At 47.1% G+C, this 20,149-nt stretch overlaps 3 protein-coding genes across 6 annotated transcripts; 2 read left to right on the top strand and 1 right to left on the bottom strand.

The window, feature by feature from the left end:
* Positions 1-24: 24 nt before the first annotated feature.
* pkmyt1 (protein kinase, membrane associated tyrosine/threonine 1) lies at positions 25-5,351 on the bottom strand. Of its 2 annotated transcripts, none has more exons than XM_060036845.1 (8): positions 5,185-5,351; positions 3,965-4,403; positions 3,417-3,654; positions 2,819-3,098; positions 2,392-2,498; positions 2,075-2,247; positions 1,597-1,826; positions 25-818 (listed from the first exon to the last, which is right to left on the bottom strand). In XM_060036845.1, the coding sequence occupies exons 2-8, from the start codon at positions 4,343-4,345 to the stop codon at positions 497-499; spliced, it is 1,731 nt and encodes a 576-aa protein (XP_059892828.1). In that variant the 5' UTR covers positions 4,346-4,403; positions 5,185-5,351; the 3' UTR covers positions 25-496. The 2 variants fall into 2 exon arrangements, with proteins under 2 accessions (XP_059892828.1, XP_059892827.1); XM_060036844.1 differs by lacking the exon at positions 5,185-5,351 and adding an exon at positions 4,948-5,178.
* On the top strand, positions 5,351-9,341 carry LOC132446541 (elongin-B-like). The gene is made up of 4 exons (XM_060036854.1): positions 5,351-5,484; positions 6,204-6,338; positions 6,583-6,691; positions 7,859-9,341. Exons 1-4 carry the CDS (start codon positions 5,482-5,484, stop codon positions 7,969-7,971), a joined length of 360 nt encoding a protein of 119 aa, XP_059892837.1. The 5' UTR covers positions 5,351-5,481; the 3' UTR covers positions 7,972-9,341.
* A 474-nt stretch (positions 9,342-9,815) lies between these two features.
* Positions 9,816-20,125, top strand: LOC132446159 (transforming growth factor beta-1-induced transcript 1 protein-like). 3 transcript variants are annotated; one of them, XM_060036308.1, is made up of 12 exons: positions 9,816-10,066; positions 13,152-13,193; positions 14,232-14,389; positions 14,743-14,804; positions 15,201-15,334; positions 15,622-15,691; positions 16,190-16,274; positions 16,678-16,860; positions 17,504-17,677; positions 17,810-17,891; positions 18,334-18,482; positions 19,057-20,125. In XM_060036308.1, the coding sequence occupies exons 1-12, from the start codon at positions 10,054-10,056 to the stop codon at positions 19,321-19,323; spliced, it is 1,419 nt and encodes a 472-aa protein (XP_059892291.1). In that variant the 5' UTR covers positions 9,816-10,053; the 3' UTR covers positions 19,324-20,125. The 3 variants fall into 3 exon arrangements, with proteins under 3 accessions (XP_059892291.1, XP_059892290.1, XP_059892292.1); XM_060036307.1 differs by having other exon boundaries at positions 13,149-13,193; XM_060036309.1 differs by lacking the exon at positions 13,152-13,193 and having other exon boundaries at positions 9,817-10,066.
* The last annotated feature ends 24 nt before the right edge of the window (positions 20,126-20,149 follow it).

Raw genomic sequence — 20,149 nt, 5'->3', positions numbered from 1 at the left:
GCGCTAAAAAAAGGTGAGTTTGTGTGGCTGATTAGATTATGTTTATTTATCCTCGGTGAACAGCGAGGTAAACCAGTGAACATCTAGAATACATTCAGCCCAAACATGCAGTAGCAGCCGCAGACTGGAACAACACACAGAAAAGTGACATGCTTCGAAGTTAAATTGGTCAAATAATCAAAAATCACATTAAATCCGTCATCTGATACAATTCAAAGATGAACAGCACAACAAAGTAAACAGCATTGTTCTACAACAGCGGCTTCTTTAAAAGCTCTTAGCTTATATACATTTGATCCCTTAATAATCCCCTTAAAACAGATTCACTCTTAATTCGAAAATGTCATGGCAGCGAGTCGTCGTTGTGGCGGCGGGGGTTGTTGCTATGGCTGGTCGTCACGACAACTCGTCGTCGTCGTGGTGGCAGCAGTCCATCGTCGTGGCAGCAGGTTTATCATGGCAGCGGTTCGTCAAGACCACGGGTCAGGTCCTGGCCTCAGCGCAGGTCCTCTCGCGCCGTGTCCTCAAACATCCTCAGGAGGTTCTTTGGTTCGATGCTCAGGTTCCAGCTCAGAGTCCCCTCCTCCTCCTCGCCCTCCAGTAGACGCCGGCTGGAGCCACCGCGTCGCGACCGGTGGCTGCCGGGGAAGTCGGGGTACACGGGCGGCGTGCCGCTCCTGCTGTGCTCGAAGCGTAAGTGCGTGGAGGGGGAGGAGGGGGCGGCAGAGGGGGCAAGGCATGGGCTGGGGCTGGGGGTGCGAAGAGGTGACCTTTGGAGGGGGGTGGAGGTGCTACCCATGGACAGCCTGGAGCGGACCCTGCAGACGCATACAACCATGTAGAGACAGGTCATTACAGAGTAGGTAGAGGTTCGTTAGTGAATACGACATGGACAGGTAATTAAGGAGCAGTAAGGGACATACTGGCGGACATTGGGGCTTGAACCCAGAACCTTTTTGCTGGTAGTTGAACTTTTTGTTCATCTCCAAATTGTATGACTCAGTAAACCTAAGCAAACATTTTTATGGGTTGCGAATAATATGCCATTTGTTCTTAAAGGGGACCTATTATGCTTTTTCGACTTTTATGACCCATTTACGTTGTTATAATGATTGATAGTCATGTTTAACCATACACAAAAAACGATGTCGATTTTCGGGAAACTCTTCCTCTCATCTGGGCGCTTTCAGCATTCTCTGTCAACGCTCGGTTTCGTCTTTCTCCGCCCCCTCGCCCCCCTCCTGCCAACCCAACTCCGTTGTGATTGGTTACCTTCCTTGAAGCGCGCGCGCGGGCAGATTTGACCAGGCATATGGGGGCGCGGCAGGAGTGCATCTACGTAGATGATTTCCCGGAAATGTAAACAAGTGAATCGCAAACGTTGTCCCGAGTGTTTAGCGCTCTGCACAGCCACCCCAGACTGTCAGCAGGGAATACGTCGAAATGCATGTACGTCATTATTTGACACTTCAGTATGGTTAAACATGACTATCAACCATTATAACAACGTTTATAGGTCATAAAAGTCGAAAAAGCATAATAGGTCCCCTTTAATTACTACAAGAGTATGCCAAGAGTTATGGGTTTTGGGGTTACCTCTCTGGGAAGGAGGGGGAGAGGTCCATGGAATGTTCTAGGGGTTCCTGCATGAACACGGTGTCATCCTCGAGACTTCCTCTAGCGTTGCTGCTCCATAAGGTGAGGGGCAGGGCGAACTCCTTCTCCCAGCTGTCCCTTGGAGGGGTGCAGGGGGCGGGGGTCTTCCAGCTGGGGAGCCAGGGCAGCCTCAGGAACAACCACAGCTTCCAGCTCAACAACATGGTCGACTACACAGCAAACAGATTCCCATTCAACTCGTTAAACGGTGCAGTTGTTATGGAACGTCCTAGAAGCCAATTGGTGCTGTGGGCCATACTAGAAGGGAACTTCTGTTGTGGGACATTTCTCGATTTCAACTTCAGCGTGAACTGAATGTAACATGAGCTGCTGGAAATTCTACAAGTTAAGTTAGGTCCCAGATCCCTTTAAAAAATATAACTGGTATAAGAATTCCCTGGAAGGTCCCTGGTCTGACCTGATAGAGGGAAGCCACCCGGAGTGCAGTCTCCTGGAGGAGAAGGGAGAGACGCCTCCTCCACAGGCGTCTCCTTACAGAGGGGAGGGACAGGAGCTGAGGGACGCTCGCTCTCTCCAAGGGCTCCGAAGCGAGCATCATCTTCAGCACCGTCTGCAGCTCATCGGAGAGGACTACACAACAACAACAACAACACACATCAGGGGTCTGATCCAGAAATACACTTCTAAAAGATAAATTCATCGCACACAAGACCGAAGTCATATGAAGAGAGCAGAGGAAAGGAAAGCTAGACGTGCAGTGAGTGAGGAACATACCGTTGGTGAACTCTGTGGGAAGGCAGCCCTTCCGGAGCTGCTGCCAGCCCTCTCCTCCCTTAGGAACCTCCATGTTACAGACCAGCTCCAAGATGGACACCCCCAAACTAACAGACAACACATAGACAAGAGTTTACCGCCAAGAAAAATACATTTCAACTTAAATATGAACATTTGTTTACATTTAATAGCCAAAACCAATGACAGCAGGTAACACAAACCTTTACTCTTCACTTGATATTCAGTCACATGGACAGGTGTGCTCCCCTTAAGATGGGGGAGACCACCTCTAGACAGGTGTGCTCCCCTTAAGATGGGGGAGACCACCTATAGACAGGTGTGCTCCCCTTAAGATGGGGGAGACCACCTATAGACAGGTGCGCTCCCCTTAAGATGGGTGAGACCACCTCTAGACAGGTGTGCTTACCTGAAGACGTCGGCAGCAGGTCCGTATTCTCCCCTGAGCAGTTCCGGGGCCATGTACCTCGGATCACCCTCCTGCGCGTCCTCCCTGCCCCGCCCATTCACTGGACCCCCCCCTCCCGGCTGCAGCTCCATCATCAGGCCAAAGTCCCCCAGCTTCAGGCGTCCCGACCTGGTGAGGAACACGTTAGCAGGCTTGATATCCAGGTGAACAAAGCCCTGCGAGTGCAGGTGCTGCAGGGCCAGCAGCAGGTCACACAGGTAGGCCCAGGCCGTCGACTCGTCTGGAGAGACAAACACATGGAGCGGGTGAACAACTTCCCCGGATTCATTGAGGTCACCCGAATCTGAAGATTGGCCTGGAGATACTGCTGTGTTATTGATCATTGCTATTATTTTTCAGGCTGCCGCTATAGAATTTCTTTAGATTAACACACACACACACACACACACACACACACACACACACACACACACACACTATGTTGTAGTTCTTTATGTTAAAGTCCTATATAAATAAAGACACTATGTCAGCCAGCTGGTTCTATATGTTGTGATTCTATACGCTGTAGTTCTGTATGTGGTGCTTTATATAAACTGACCTATGTTAGCTGGCTGGTTCTCTGCATGCAGCTGCAGGTTGGTACAGCAGAGCTCCGTCTGGATGTGGAGGCGGTCCCCCTCCTCCCAGGCGGCGATGAAGGCCAGGATGTGGGGGTGTGGTCCCAGGCGCTCATGGTTCCGCGCCTCCCCCACGCTCCACGTGCGTTCCCGACCCCCCCGGAAGCGGTGCACTGAGCGCTTCACCGCGTACTGCCGGCCATCTCGGTGACTCAGCACCTGGGAACGCACACAGACACACACACACACACACACACACACGTTATTAGCTTCACAGTGAATTGTCCTATTTAAACCGAATAACCTATAAATATGTGTCATTGAGCAGACAGCTTCATCGAAAGCAACAAACAGTGAATTTAGATACAGGTCATTCAGGTGCAGACATATTGTAGGGTGTCCACAGGTAAACTCTGAACATAAGGGAGCATAGACCCTGTGCCATTTAGTTCTGGGAGTCCAACTACCTAACCGCTGTGTTAACCACCATCTAACCGGCCTCACCAGGGGACCAGGACCGCTCTCTCACCTTGTAAACCTCCCCGAACGAGCCGCGGCCGAGCAGGCCCAGGTGGGTGAAGCACTGGGAGAAGAAGGACTGCGGCTTGCCGGGGTCGTACAGCGAGGCGGGGTGCTGGGTCTCAATGAGGGAGCGGGACAGGGGGGACCAGAGGGACGGTCGCGGGGTGAACACCCTGCTCACAGACCCACAACCGCCCTTGGCTGAGGGCCGGGGGGGCAGGGTGCGGGAGAGGCAGACGGGGGAGGAATGAGGGGAGGAGGAGATGCAGTCCGAGGAGAAGGGGAGACGTCTTTTCTTTAGGGAGAAGGACTGCTCGGCGTGGGCGAAGTGGACAGGGAGGGGCAGAGGGGTGGTGGACAGGTTCGTCTCCATGGTGACAGACATCATTCTCCCAGCAGGGGCGGGCGGGGGACAGGCAGCCTTCAGCTCCTCTGTAGGCGGTGAGCTGTAATTAGGACAGGTTGGGTCAAGTTTGATTAGGGAATACAACTTTAAAAAAAAAAAACGTTAATATTGACAGAAAAAAATAGAGCTTATAACAGGAGACATAACTGACATCAGAAGGAGACATAACTGACATCAGGAGAAGAAAACTAAATAGAAAATGTTACTTTTTTTGGAGAAACTAAATCGTAGCCAACTGGAAATGGCATTGTTTCACTTTTTTCTTTGCTGCATTCATCTAGCTCCAGAAAGAACGCCAAAGTACCTTGCGTAAACGGCTGTTGCATTCACATGTTAATCCCCGAGTTCGATACTGCCCTTTATAAACGGAGGACACTCTGGACTGGCCGAATTGAGTCAGCATTGATTATCATCATATCAACCGACCGGTTTGACAGGACGGATCAGTCCAAATAATTAGCATTATTCATTACATAAGAGGTGGGATTAGGTCTTGTGCTGGGGTTACGTTACTCTGGTTAAAAATAACGAGTGTCAGGTTATCAGATTAACTGACAAATAACTGAACAGCAGCCTGTACCTACCCGGGTCGGTTGCCACACGCGGGCATTCAATACACACAATAAAGAGGCCCGGCCACGTTACGAGTACGACAGCAGACTAGCCTCTGGTCCACACGTCGACATCTCCCGTTAACCCCGCGGTCTAGCGTACACGTCAACAACACCAGATCAGTTAACTATCTTCAGCCCGACAGCAGCGAAGACCAGAGCGACGGCATCAACAAGACACTAAACTGTTGGGCAGCTGGCTAACGTTACCTTCTAGGATACGTTCTCCGGTGTGTTATCAGCGTTCATCGTTACCCGTCCACCGATATTCCGAGATGCTCGCATTACATTATTACCGATCAATTGAGTTGCACCCAAACAAACTCCTCGCGCCAAATCCGAAAGCTGTCATGCGCCGTCTGCTACCGCCCCTCACGTCATCCGTGAGGTGACGTTATTTTGGGGTGACGCGGTTACGTTTATTTGGAAGACTTTGCGCATGCGCGTTACAGGTCCGGGGCTCTAGTCGGAGCCAGAGGGTCGGAGCTTGCTAGCTTAGCACTCAACATGGTGAGTTAACAACACATTATTATCGGGATTTTGATAGATTTAGCACAGCAGATGTACATATATTATAGTAACCATCTCTGGGGAAGAGGCCAATGTTGCAAGAAAATACGATTATATCTTATTCTATGTGATGTTTGAATGTTTAACAGGCTACCAGGTTAGCTTTACTTGGAGCCACTGCGGCAGACCGTATGATAAACTCTTGCTGATCTATTTCCTAATATTCCGATTCGAAGTACTTCAGAATCACGCTACTTTATGAATCCTGGGGGTCGCGCAAGCTCCGCTCATGATAGATTATTTTTTTTAAATGCATAGCGGTAATACAAAACACGAAATTTCAGTAAAGAATGGGTCAAGTTTAAGTAATGTGACATATTAGAACAGCTGCATATATACGCAAAGCTGGACGTAAATTATGACTATACATAAATATATAAGTATATCAATTTTTTTGTGAAATGTTATTTACATACACACTATCTTTTCATTACTCTGAACACTTTCCGTTTCATTTACTGTCAGTAACGTAATGATAGTTTATCTATGAACAGATCATTTCATGCTTCAGATTTAGTTTACTATTTGCTTTGTTCGACATTATAAAAAACGGAATACATTTAAGAAAAAACATTATAACACGAAATTACTGTTATATAGAAAAATATTTGCTAATAGAGGACGTGAGCCGTCAGAGTGAAACCTTTCGTTCCCCCCAGGACGTCTTTCTAATGATCCGGCGTCAGAAGACGACCATCTTCACGGACGCCAAGGAGTCGACCACCGTGTACGAGTTGAAACGCATCGTGGAGGGCATTCTGAAGAGGGCCCCAGAGGACCAGCGCCTCTACAAAGTGAGTCTCTTCCTGTGTCAATGCCAGTCGTGTGCTTCTGTTCTGTCATCAATCAATCAACCACAACTTAATCCATACAACGGGTGCTAGACAAATTCATTAATTTTGGGACATCTTTCCTGTTGGCTTTAATGGGAAATCTGTGAAAATGACCCAATGGGGTGGTAAACACTCTGACTGTCTTGTTGTATCTTCAATGTTGCACATCAACACACTCCGTGTCTATATCTTCTCCTTTCACCAGGACGAGCAGCTGTTGGAGGACAGCAAGTCTCTGGGAGACTGTGGCTTCACCAGTCAGACGGCCCGACCCCAAGCCCCCGGTACCGTTGGCCTGGCCTTCCGCATCACCGGTACGCCCTGCTGCCAGGAATCCTTCATGCAGAGATGCCTCTCGAGGGCTTGTGACGTTATAGCAGGCCTAGCATGAGGAAGCTTCCTATGGGCTTGTAATGTGTAAGCAATCGCTAACACTAAGGGATGTTTCCCAAGGGCTTGTAATATAATAGCAGGCCTAGCCTGAAGAAGCTTATTGTGGGCTTGCACTCTATCAGGGAGGATTGTTTAAGATAAGATGTACTTTATCAATACCAAATGTGTAACAAATGTTATTTTTCTTCACGCGATTGGCCTATTTGTGTTTTTGTGTTGAGGTTATGCGGTTGGTCTGCAGGATGATGTCATGTGACCTCGGTATGATTCATTAGAATGAACACGTTTCCTTGGCTGAACCCCCAAGCAGACCAAGAAGTGTCTCTTTTAGGACTTTGTTTTCTTCCTAAACTCGAGTTTCATACTAGACAAAGGGTCATCACAAAGATCTCAAGAAGTTTTGCTAATGCTAATTCAGCGTGAATCACGAAAGGTGCGTTGTGGTGCTCACACAGCCCTGTTTTACATGTCAGATCAGATTCTTCCCTGACATGATAAACAGGTTTCAGTCCGTCGCTAATCAGTGTTGAAATGAAGTTAAACTTTGAATATGGTTAATCTGTCGCTATCAAGCTACTGTGAGTCTGTACAATTGCATGTCCATGAGAAGCTAGGTTTGAGTTCCAGACAGAACGGCAGCTGACGTCATCTCATTCAACAGTGAACTATTTTCACGGCCACTTATCAGACTGGAATGTGATTGGTTGTCGAAAGTTCAGCGTCAAAGTAAAAAAATATTTTAACTTTGAGGCACGTGAAAATGGGCTTCTTCCAGCTTGGCATTGGGCTCATGGATCTTGGCGTTTAGCAGCACCCAGGTTGTCCTTTGTAACAATACAGAAAGGAAAAGCAGACACTGAACTCTTTTGGAGCTTTTCATGGCATATGACTTAGTTAGCCTGTAGTTTCTGATGTTGAGCCTGATGTTGAGCCTGTTCTGCTAGAAACTAGTTCTTGCTATGACCCATTTGCTTGATGCACTGTGTGTTAACATGTTCCTTTTCTGAGGGTTCATGAGCCCGATGTGTTTTCTGTTTTCTGTTCATTGTGTGCGGCCTGTTCCCCTGGCCTCTCTCCCTCTGCTCCAGACGAGATGTTCGAGGCGCTCCAGATGGAGAGCTTCTCCAGCCCTCCAGAGCTACCCGACGTCATGAAGCCACAGGACTCCAGCAGCACGGCCAGCGAGCAGACCGTCCAGTGAGGGCTGGAGGGAGGGAGGGAGGGGGTGTGAGCCGTTATATCAGTTAAATCACAGGACAGCATCGGGGAGAGGGCACTTTTAGATGACCCAATCGGTGCCCTGCTCCTCCTCCTCCTGGTACCTCCAACCCTCCCCCTGCCCCCTCTCGCCCTCTCGCCCTCTCTCCCCCGCACATCACTTCCGGTTAGCCTTCTCAGCCTGTCAGCTCCTTTAGCCCGGCTAGCATGCCCACCCACATTATCTTTATTATCATGTTGATGTATTCAGGAGGCGGTTGGCGGTATCTGTCCTTCTAGTTTGCTCGAGGGGGTAGGTACCTATCTCGCTACTTTACTAGAGAGGGAAGGTACCTATCTTACTAGTGAACTAGTGGGGGGAAGGTACCTATCTTACTAGTGAACTAGTGGGGGGAAGGTACCTATCTTACTAGTGAACTAGTGGGGGGAAGGTACCTATCTTACTAGTGAACTAGTGGGGGGAAGGTACCTATCTTACTAGTGAACTAGTGGGGGGAAGGTACCTATCTTACTAGTGAACTAGTGGGGGGAAGGTACCTATCTTACTAGTGAACTAGTGGGGGGAAGGTACCTATCTTACTAGTGAACTAGAGGGGGACGGTGCCCATCTTATTAGTGAACTAGAGAGACGGTGCCCATCTTGCTAGTGAAATATAAGTTTAAGTTACAACTTAGAAGCCTATCTTTCTAATGACTCAAGGGTGGAGGTTCCCATGTTCCTAGTTTATCTTCAAATTCAGTAGAAGATAGATATCTTCCCAGTGAGCTAGAGATTGAAGGTACCTCTCTTCCCAGTGAGCTAAAGATTGAAGTATCTTTCTTCCTACTGCACTGGACCTTGAAGGTACCTGTTTCTTGTGGACTAGAGCTTGAACGTACCTGTTTTAATAGTGGTCCTACACCCGACCAGTCTGGTCGGGTGTAGGACCACTAGGAAAAGAGAGTGGCGAACTTTCCATCCCAACCTTTAACTTTGCCAAGCGTGACGGTCTGACCTGGGCAGGAGGCCAGACGTCTCCCTCCTCAACACTGTAAATGCTGTTTAGTTTTATTTAAAGCTCCTGTGCTGTCATGTCTTTAGTGTGACCCAAGCTCTGTCATGTCGTGTATTAAGAGCCTTTTTTGAGGAATCATAGCACTGAGAGCTAGGTGGGCCGTTCCATGAACCAGGGGTTCAGTTTCAGAGTCTGTTGATTCAACAGGTCTGAAGAACGACCAGGATGATTAACTCGCGTCTTGTCACCACACCATGCGTGACACATGTACACCTCACCAGCCCGCCCTCCCCCATTCACAAAATGAACATAGCTTGTAACTGTGAGCTCAAATAAAGTTTTTTCTTTCTTTTTTTTACGTTGCTGAGATTTGTTCTATTCTTGGTTGATGCGCTGTTTTTAAAAGTTATCTCGAGCCTTATCTGGGGTATTATTTGGTGTACACGTCTTTAACATTTTTAGATTCATTTTTCAATGTTATTCTAAATATGCATCGCTGTGGGTGGGGATGAAGTCGGAAATAACGTCCTGGGTTCGGTTTAATCAACTGCTGTGGAGCAGACTGACTGTTGGCTCGCAACCTTAATTTAAATAGAAAAATACAATGCACACATTAGTTTAATTTTAACCATTAACGACAAGTATATGGGTGGCCTTCTGCTGGTCTTGCCCTTCAACTGCAAAATCCTTAAATTTCTATCCCAAATATGGTCTAGGAATGTCAGGGGTGACGTCATGTGTCCGGGGAATTGAGGGGGGGGGGGGGGGGGGTTACCGCAGGGATGTGACCACGCCTCCTCCGGTTTGAGCTCGCGGTAGCACGTTGGACCAGCCTTTACGTTATACTACATTACACAGGAAGGGGAAAGACGGAACGCCCTCCTCTCTTATTCCGTGAATAACGGGACGGAGTTTTTTATTCAGGGGGGCAGCGTAGACAATAGCGCTGTTACCGAGACTAGTCTATAAAGTGTTACCGGACACCGGGAACTGCTCTGGAAAAGAAGAAAACTGGTTAACGGTGGCACTATTTTCTTTGTACAAGCGGGGAAAGAGTTGAAGCTGTAATTATGGATGATTTGGGTATGTATAGCATGTTCATGTGAGCGGTTCTGACTCAAACATTGTCTTCAGAAGCGGCGCGTCAAATAAAGTGAGGATAATTATGTGGGACAAATAAAGCTATACTACATCTTCACGTGAAAGTATTTGAACATAGAAATAACCACATATTTGGTAGGTAAGATAACATATTTTTTTCTGCTGTATGGTCCGTGTAGAAGATGCCTCCGTCTCGACTTCTATTCCGTTTGAGGAAAAAAAAAAAAATTTGGGTCTTTCTAACCGAACCGAGCAAGAGCCTGAGGTTTGATCAAGGTATCGAACAGGACTGCCTCACATCGCTGTTCAATACCACCCATGGGGATGGTCATTCAAGTCATCTGAACCTACATGTTTGCTTTGCCTCTTCAAACACACGCAGACGCACGCGCTCGCGCGCAAACACACACGCACACACGCACAGAGAAACAGCTTTCTAATGTCCTTGTCAGAGGGGTCTTTATTTACTGTAAATGTAATCAAGTCCTGTTGATTCAATGTGAGGAGCTGCCCAGTCCATTAGTGTGTTATCAACACAGCCGGATGGTCTTCTATCATATATATCTTTCACTTTGTCCCCTTTCCCGGTTTCCTTCCTTCAAATGCTGTTGTAGAAAATGTAATTTGTTTGGCGATGAGTCTTGCCGATGGAAATAGACCAGCGTTGTGGTGCTGTTTCAAAGGAGGAAGCCACAGAATAGAAAAATAAGGGTTGGAAGAGACACTCTGGAACTGGGACTAGATGGCCCAGATGAGTATTCCCATGATGCAATGCTTTTTCTCAGATCTTGATCCTGACCCCGACCACACCTAGACTTGACCATCTCTAACTTAAGACCTAAACTAAACCATCTCCAACTAATACCTGAACTTAACCATCTCCAGCCTAATTCCTAATCTTAACCATCTTTAACCTAATACCTCAACTTTAACATCTCTGACCTCATGCCTAAACTAAACCTCTTTAACCTAATGCATAATATTTACTATCTCCAACTTAATACCTCGATTAACTAACCCCAACCTTATTCCTAAACTTTACCCTTTCTTACATAACACCTAAACGTAACCTCCTCTAACATAACACCTAACCCTAACCCTAACCTGACCCTCTCTCACCTAATACCTAAACCTGACCCTCTCCAACCTAATACCTAAACCTGACCATCTCCAACCTCATGCCTAGACTGAACCATCCCCAACATAATACCTAGATTTAACCATCTACCTCAACTTAACCCTCTCCAACCCTTAAGCCTAAAATGCATCCTTGTTCCTCATGATGGTGGTGATGTGGTTGGTGGAGGAGGGAGTGGTGATGATGATGATGATGATGATGATGATGATGATGATGATGATGATGATGATAATGATGATGTGGGAGGAAGAGGTAGTAATGATGGCGGTGGGTTAGAGAGTTCACTGGAGCTCCACTAGCAAATCTGGTAGTCTGAGTGCTGGGTGGTGGAGGGTAATGTGTGTGTAGTAGTGGTTGATGATGATGTTGGTAGTGAGGCTGGTAGAAGTGGAGCGGGGGGTGATGACGTTGGTGTCGTTGGGGGAAGTGTATTACGGCCCAATCCCATTTCTACCCCTCCCCCTTGTTTTGAAGGGTCAAGGGGAAGGGGTAAGGGGTAGAAATGGGTTTGGGCCTTAGGCCCAATCCCATTTCCCATTTCCCCTTACCCCTTCCCCTTCCCCTTCCCCTTACCCCTTCAAAACAAGGGGGAGGGGTAAGGGTAAGGGGTAAGGGGTAGAAATGGGATTGGGCCTAGTTGTAGTGCCATTAGTGGGGGTCCACGTTGGCGTAGCCGGAGGGAGGGTGGTGTTGGTAGAGGGTGGTGTGATGGTGGTGGGCAGAGTCAGTGGGGGGGTGCAGCGCAGCGTAGCCGGAGGGAAGGTGAAACGGAGGAACATCTGTGTTGGATTGCAGCCCTGTGTGAATCAGAGCTCTCAAGGCTTGTGTACGCTGCATTGCCTTGGTGACTGTGGGCCATGGCTCTGAGTGGGAAAGACCTCTCGTTGGCGCGACCGCCGGCCAACAGAAACAGCACGGCAAGACTCTAAATATGGTCATCTGCATTCAGCCACACTCAGCTCCTTATAAGAGCAGGACACACACTCTGAGAGGTGTGTGTGTCTGTGTGTTTGTGTGTGTGTGTAGTGTGTGTGAGTGTAGTGTGTGTGTGTGTGTGTGTGTGTGTATGTGTGTGTGTGTGTGTGTGTGTGTGTGTGTGTGTGTGTGTGTGTGTGTGTGTGTGTGTGTGTGTGTGTGTGTGTGTGAGTGTGTGTGTGTGTGTGTGTGTGTGGGGGGGGGGGGGGGGTTGTTTATAAAAGAGAGACTTAAGAGATAGATAAAGGGAAAGGGGAGGCGGAGAGTATTGGGTTAGTATTATCATATCATATTTATTCCAGAACGCAAAACTGGGAATGACAAAGAGTGGATCTGTTTAATTTCTTGACCATTACAATGCCAGCCAGAGATAATGAACTATAATCTATTCATTTGTTTTTGCCTTGCCTGTAATACAGGGAGTCGTTTATGTGTAATGAACCCACATCATCTAAATCAATAGGTTTAGGACCCTCATGGAATGTTAGGAGTGAGACCGTTTCTAATCTTAACTCTGTTTCTAAATGACAAGACAGTTCCCTCAAGAAAAAACACAAGTCTTATGATGCATGAAATTAACATTTCAGAGCGAGGGGGCGTGTCTGTGGTGAGGTCACGCACCCAAGGGGGCGTGTCTGTGGTGATGTCACACAGCAGTGTGCCTTCTGTCTGAAACTTCCCGTTGGTCAGACCACCAAAGGGAAGTTTCCTGCAATGTCACTTCCTTTTGGTGGTCTTCGATAAGCCCAAACTTCCAGATGCTTAAGTAGTGTATATGACCGGGCGCTCTGTGTGTGTGTGTGTGTGTGTGTGTTTGTGTGTGTGTGTGTGTGTGTGTGTGTGTGTGTGTGTGTGTGTGTGTGTGTGTGTGTGTGTGTGTGTGTGTGTGTGTGTGTGTGTGTGTTTGTGTGTGTGTGCTATGCTCTGGCTGACGTGTGTGTCTTTCTCAAGCAGGGCCTGAGAGCTACCCACTCAGTCCTCGTGTTGTTGTGTTTGGTACGTAACCTGTCTGTCTGTCTGTCTGTCTGTCTGTCTGTCTGTCTGTCTGTCTGTCTGTCTGTCTGTCTGTCTGTCTGTCTGTCTGCCTTTCTGCCTTCATTTCTGCCTGCATTTCTGCCTGCCTCTCTGTCTGCATGTCTGTCAGTCAATCTATCTGTCATCTATTCCGTTAGTCCTACATTGGCTCCTCCCGTTCTCTGCTTGCTTTGTCTGTTTGGTCCACCTGCATCTGACTCATCTGCTTCACTAACCAACAAATATTGTGTCTATTAACTACCACACTCTCTATCTAAGAGATGGTTAAGTTTCAGTATTATCTAAGAGATGGTTAAGTTGATTAGGTAAGAGGTGTTTAAGTTTATGTATTCTTTTAGAGATGGTAAAGTTTATAAGGTTAGACATGGTCTAGGTTAAATGTAAGGTCAGAGATGGTTAAGCTTATGTATTAGCTTGGAGATGTTTTAGCAAGGGTATTAGGTTAGATATGGTTAAGTTTAGGTGTAAGGTTAGACATGATTAATCTAAGGTCAGTGTTGCAGGGAGGGATTATTGAACAGAACACAACGGACCTAACATCTATGATTGAGGAGACTATGATCCTAGAGTCATCACACTTCTAGTTTAAGACTTAAACTCTCTTTCTCCATTGCAGTCATCCATCTATCAGGGTTTATCTATTCCCCTGCCCTCCCTATTTAACGGCCTCCTTGCTCCTCTCTCTCTTTCTCTCTCTCTCCCTTATTCTCTCTCTCCCTTATTCTGTCTGTCTGTCTGTCTGTCTGTCTGTCTGTCTGTCTGTCTGTCTGTCTGTCTGTCTGTCTGTCTGTCTGTCTGTCTGTCTGTCTGTCTGTCTGTCTGTCTGTCTGTCTGTCTGTCTGTCTGTCTGTCTGTCTGTCTGTCTGTCTGTCTGTCTGTCTCTCTCTCTCTCTCTCTCTCTCTCTCTCTCTCTCTCTCTCTCTCTCTCTCTCTCTCTCTCTCTCTCTCTCTCTCTCTCTCTCTCTCTCTCTTCTCTCTCTTCTCTCTCTCTCTCTCCAGATGCTCTCTTAGCTGACCTGGAGAGCACCACTTCACCCGTATCTCGGGGTCCTGTCTTGTTGACCTCTGAACCCCAAGTGATCTCTGACGGAGCCTCCACGGGCTCCCGAGACTCCGGCCAGGACCGCCCCCCTCCCCCGGCCTACACCCCCCAGCAGGTTGGTGTCCGGTTTATAAGGAGATGATTTGTACACTTTTTAGAGACGATGCTGCCACCGTCACCATGGTGATAAGTTGTTGGTTGTTTTATTATGGTATGCAAGCCCTGTAGTTGCTGTCACCCATCCATCTTGGAATAACACTGACACACAAACACACTAAATGTGGGACTAGGAGGTTTTGTGGCAAGTTAGCAATATACATTTAAACGTATAGAAATATGTACAATGTATAACAACGTGTCAAAACACATCAAACCCTATTTACCCATACACAACCATATAGAACCCTATGTAACCATTTAGAACCATATTTAGAACCGTACGGATAATATCTGACTTGTGTTATCCAGACGGTCTCGGCGGCCATGAAGACTGGAGATCCCCAAAACAACACCCCCGACAAGCTCTACAGGTACCCTCACTTCTATGTTGCCTAGCAACAGATTTACCAAGTCACCATGCCAACCCAGGTTGCCAAGTCACCAGGGAAAAAGATGAAAAGCCACCATGGAAACAGATATATATCCTTTATTTGAACATATACGAGTCACCATGGCAACAGATACACCGAGTCACCATGGAAAAAGATAGCCTCCATGGAAACAGATACAGTGAAACATGGCAACTGATGCAGAGGGTAACCATCAAAAAGATTCACAATCGCCAGACCCACTGAGTCGCCATTGTGACAGATAAGGGCTCTTCAATTGGTCTGAAAAGGGACAGCCTCTCTTTTGCGCTCTCTCTCTCTCTCTCTCTCTTTCTCCATCCTCACCCGTGTGTCCCCCCGTCTCTCTCTCTCTCTCAGCACAGTGTGTAAGAATCGGGCGCCCCGTGTGGCCGATCCCCCCCCGGCCTTCTCCTCGTCCCTGCTGGGTGGGGGTCTCAGTGAGCTGGACCACCTGCTGCAGGAGCTCAACGCCACGCAGTTCAACATCACCGGTACTGGGGGGGTGGTGTTTGTGTGTGTGTGTGTGTTTGTGTGCATGTTTTTATGTTTGTGTTTTTTTAATCATCATTAAAAAATCTATAAATAAAAGACGTGAAAAGGTTGTGTTTACTTTTACAACCATGTAGGCAAACACATTAACTAGAGGTGGGCAGTGTGTGTGTGTGTGTGTGTGTGTGTGTGTGTGTGTGTGTGTGTGTGTGTGTGTGTGTGTGTGTGTGTGTGTGTGTGTGTGTGTGTGTGTGTGGTGTGTGTGTGTGTTTGTGTTGTGTGATTCCAGATGAGATCCTGGCCCAGTTCCCCAGCACTAAGAAAGAAGAGAAGGAGAAGATAGAGAAGATATCTCCCAGGTAGTTTCTCACTCGGCCACTAGAGAGAGCTCTACACGCATATTACCTTCATGAACGTGCGGCAATTTCAGACCAAAAAAATGGGGCCCCAGGCCAAAAAAGGTTGAGAACTTCTGAACCGTCATTTTAATACATAAAAGATGACCAATATCATTAAAAGACTTACGTTATAAGCACTATCAACTATTAACTGTGTGTCCACAGTGTGTCTTGTGTTATATCGTTTGTAACTGTATGGAAAATCCATTGTAACCTGGTGGTTAGTGAGGTCCCCCCCTTCACTTTAGGCGTCTTTGAGTGTTATTAATTATTATTATTCTTCATGTTTAACCTCTGTTTTCCTTTTATTCCTAGTCTGTTTTACATAGTTTTGAATGATGACTATATGCTCTGTAAGGTGACCTTGGGTGTCTTGAAAGGCGCCTCTAAATTAAATGTATTATTATTGTCATTGTAAAGATCGTGTGTTGTGTTGTGTTGTGTTGTGTTGTGTTGTAGCTCAGGGAAGCCCTCCGCCACCTCAGCTACTCTTGAGTTGGACAAACTGATGGCTTCTCTCTCCGACTTCAGAGTCCATAGCACCGTGAGTCCAGAGACACGCAACATGCTACAAGCAACATGCTACACACAAAGAGATATAAGGCTCACACCATGGGCTATATGGTCCACACAATCTACGGGCTAGATGCTACAGGCTACACCCTACAAGCTACATGCTACGTTCAACACACGCTACGTGCTACAGTCTAGAGGCTACAGGCCACATGCTTCACATTATGCTACACTCACTTCAACGCACTACACACAGAACCATTCACATTTCAGACCTTAACATGCTGCACACTACGTTCAACATGCCAACCACATTATTTAACCCGCCCAACTCTGCGACACACGACACACTACAGCATACAGCAGACCATACACCCATGATATCAATCACATCAATAATCGTGTGGACACCATCTATCCCTGTCACCTATTAGCCGGTCATACCTGTCACTCAAGCTGTGGCAGTGCCTCAGCAGCCAGCCCCGCCCCCACAGGCCTCGTCTGGCGGCTCATTGGACAGCATGCTGGGGCTCCTCCAGTCAGACCTGACCAGACAGGGGGTCCAGACCTCCTCCAAGGGAAACTGCTGCGCCTGTCAGAAGCCTGTAGTGGGACAGGTGAGGTCTCCATGGATGTTTGGCTCCAGGTGTAGCCGCGGTTTACATTGGAGTCTGGGCGTATAGCTGAGCCAGTTAGGGTGTTGGACTTCCAGCCGAAAGGTTCTTGGTTTTTGAACCCCAATGGCCGCGGTCCAACTTAGGGCATCCTTGAGCAAAAAGCCCCATAACCACTCCCTGCTCCTTAATGAATGAATCCAGCATTTCACTTGGGATAAAAGTGTCTTTCAAATGCTAAATTAACAGTAGTAAGTTAATTGGCCCTAACAAACTCATTGGTCTCCAGTTGTGTGGCCAGTTGTGTAGCTGTTTGTGCAGGGGTGTTTGTCTGGTGGCTTAGGCATAGTTTATCTGTTATCTTCTCTCTCTAGGTTGTAACCTGGGGAGGGTGGTTGTCTGTCCGGTTATGTAGTTAGTTAGTTGTGCGTCTGGTTGTTAGCTAGGTGTTGGAGGATGTTATATAATATATATATATATATATATAATATGATATATGTTTAGTAAATCATTATTTATATTGATATATTGATATATCATCTCTCCCCAGGTGGTGACTGTGCTGGGGAAGGTGGTTGTGTGTCTGGTTGTGTAGTTATATACTGTATATATAGTTATGTATCGTATCTTCATGGTCTCTCCCCAGGTGGTGACTGCGCTGGGGAAGGTGTGGCACCCTGAACACTTTGTGTGCAGCGAGTGCGAGGCTGAGCTCGGCAGCAGGAACTTCTTTGAGAAGGACGGCCGTCCATACTGCGAATCGGACTACTTCACGCTGTTCTCCCCCCACTGCGCCCACTGCAGCAAGCCCATCCTCAACGTGAGCACGAGCGCGCGTGTGTGTCTGTGTGTCTGTGTGTGTGTGTGTGTGTGTGTGTGTGTGTGTGTGTGTGTGTGTGTGGGTGTGTGTGTGTTAAATGAATTAATAGGTTTGTGATTGTATTCCTGGTAGAAAATGGTGACGGCGTTGGATAAAAACTGGCACCCGGAATGTTTCTGCTGTGTCAAATGTAGCAGAGCCTTCGGAGATGAAGGTAGCCCCCCCCCCCCCCCACACACACACACACACACACACACACACACACACACACATGCACACACACACACACACACACACCTGCACACGCTCACACACAAACTATGATGAATTATGAACATGAAACTAGGAATATACTGTACTTATGTTTTTTATGTCTTATGCGTCATGTGTGAACCCCAGGAAGACTAACTGACTACAGTGTATTCAACTAATAGGGATTATTTAATAAACAAATCTATTCTTTTGTTGTGTAACACCGAGGTAGTAGGGGATCAAGTAGCAGTAGTAGAAGTTAGTAACAACCTCAAATGAACCAGACTAATGAGTTAAAATATCAAAGGAACCAGAGACTAATGAATTAAAGTACCCAGTGACCAGACTAGTGAGTTAAACATCAAAGGAATCAGAGGTTCAAACCTTCCTGTGCTGTCCTCTAGGTTTCCATGACCGCGAGGGCCAGCAGTATTGCCAGCAATGCTTTTTGAACCTCTTCGCCTCCCGTTGTCAAGGCTGCACTCAACCAATACTGGAGAACTACATCTCAGCTCTGAATTCCCTCTGGCATCCGCAGTGCTTCGTCTGTCGGGTGAGGAATTCCTCATCTTCCTCTTCCTCATCAAGACTGTCAGGCCTTATCTATATCACAGACAATGTGATTTTTTCTTTCGATAAAAAATACTGCAATCACAATATAATCATGCAATGTCCCACACCAACATTACATTTCTTTGGGTGTGTGTGTGTGTGTGTGCATATGAGTTGAGATGTGTCAATGTACCCAAACATACCTGTGCTTGAGGTGTGTTTGGGTACCATGAGTAGGAATGTGAATGTCTAGCTTTCTTTGAGCTGTGTGTGCTTGGGCTTTTATGGTGTGGAGTGTGTGCTTAGGTGGTTTTGGTAGTTTGAGGTGTGAGTGTATTTGATATGTGTACGTCATTTCTGGTGTATCTGAGGTATGTCTAGCTATGTATGTGTGTGTCAGGTGTGTGTTTGGGCACATCAGATGTGTGTTTAGGTTTCATTAGGTGTGTGTTTGACTACACTACCTGTATATCTGAGATGTGTTGAGGTTTCATTGGCGGTGTGTTTGACTGCACTACCTGTATACATCAGGCGTGTTTGATATGCTGATCGTCTGGCCCTCCCCTCCCCTCCAGGAGTGCTACAGCCCCTTCGTGAACGGGAGTTTCTTCGAGCACGAGGGCCAGCCGCTGTGCGAGGCCCACTACCACCAGAGCCGGGGCAGCCTCTGCCAGGCCTGCCAGCAGCCCATCCTGGGTCGCTGCGTCACCGCCATGGGGGCCAAGTTCCACCCCCACCACCTGGTCTGCCACTTCTGCCTCAAGCCCCTGAGCAAGGGCTGCTTCAAGGAGCAGGAGAACAAGCCCTACTGCCACCCCTGCTTCATCAAGCTCTTCGGATGAGAAGGAGGTGGAGGAGGGGGAGGAAAGGAGGAGGGGAGAGGCGGCAGACGACCTCGCTGTCGGTCCCCTCGTCTGTCATTCGGTCTGCATTCTGTGCGCCATTAGTCTGATTGAGAAACAGACTTACTGTCATTATGGTAGTCTTTCTGTTTGTCATGCAGGACAGGGGCCTGTGGCGTGTTCGTCCATGGACTGCCGGATACCGGGATGTTGACACCAGGCACCGATGCTGATACTGGCAGTCCGACACATCAGGCTGGAAGATTACTTTTGTACCAGAGAATTTCCCCAAATACCCAGATCCACCTCATACAATGTAAACTGTTTTCTATTGAGATAAAATGACCATTTCTTCTATCCAGGGTGAACGTCTCAAGACTGGTTCTGGTCTTGGTCATAAAGTGGTGTCGGTGCTTCCCTTAAATGCTTTTAATTGATGAGCGATTGAAGTTTCTAATTGTTGGATGTAATTTGTTTACATTTTGTACATAATCAAATTTAATATTGACCATGGAGCTATCTTGCATAAAAGGGTCATATGAACCCTGAAAAGTGAAATATAAGATCTTAATTGAGAGTTTAAAATTATTGTTTAAATGAAAGAGACTTCCTATACTATTTCCACTTTACATTATCAATAGTATTATATTGTCACCGCTACGGCTTTTATAAATGACGTCTACCGCTTAAACCACTTTTATGTACTCGCTACGATGATGTGCCAAAGCTGTTTTATGGTGTTATTTTGTCACTTTTTTCTATGCATTTTTATTATACCAAAGAATAAACCGATTCCACAAAATTAAGTATGGTCTGTTGCTGTCTG

This window comes from Gadus macrocephalus, chromosome 18 (genome assembly GCF_031168955.1).
Source record: "Gadus macrocephalus chromosome 18, ASM3116895v1".
In the NCBI taxonomy this organism is placed as follows: Eukaryota; Metazoa; Chordata; class Actinopteri; order Gadiformes; family Gadidae; genus Gadus; species Gadus macrocephalus.
The sequence above is the reverse complement of the archived record's forward strand: the minus strand, read 5'-3'. Positions and strand labels throughout refer to the sequence as shown.

What these genes read in the sequence shown, in the direction of transcription:
- LOC132446159 (XM_060036307.1), top strand. An exon ending in CGGCCTACACCCCCCAGCAG is followed by an intron (nt 14,390 to 14,742) that starts GTTGGTGTCCGG and finishes TGTGTTATCCAG; the next exon opens with ACGGTCTCGGCGGCCATGAA. An exon ending in ACCCCCGACAAGCTCTACAG is followed by an intron (nt 14,805 to 15,200) that starts GTACCCTCACTT and finishes TCTCTCTCTCAG; the next exon opens with CACAGTGTGTAAGAATCGGG.
- LOC132446541 (XM_060036854.1), top strand. An exon ending in AGGACCAGCGCCTCTACAAA is followed by an intron (nt 6,339 to 6,582) that starts GTGAGTCTCTTC and finishes TCCTTTCACCAG; the next exon opens with GACGAGCAGCTGTTGGAGGA. An exon ending in CCTGGCCTTCCGCATCACCG is followed by an intron (nt 6,692 to 7,858) that starts GTACGCCCTGCT and finishes CCTCTGCTCCAG; the next exon opens with ACGAGATGTTCGAGGCGCTC.
- pkmyt1 (XM_060036844.1), bottom strand. Translation starts at nt 4,973, where the DNA reads ATGCCCGCGTGTGGCAACCGACCCGG. An exon ending in TCCCACAGAGTTCACCAACG is followed by an intron (nt 2,248 to 2,391) that starts GTATGTTCCTCA and finishes GTTGTTGTGTAG; the next exon opens with TCCTCTCCGATGAGCTGCAG. An exon ending in TCCCCCTCCTTCCCAGAGAG is followed by an intron (nt 819 to 1,596) that starts GTAACCCCAAAA and finishes ATGCGTCTGCAG; the next exon opens with GGTCCGCTCCAGGCTGTCCA.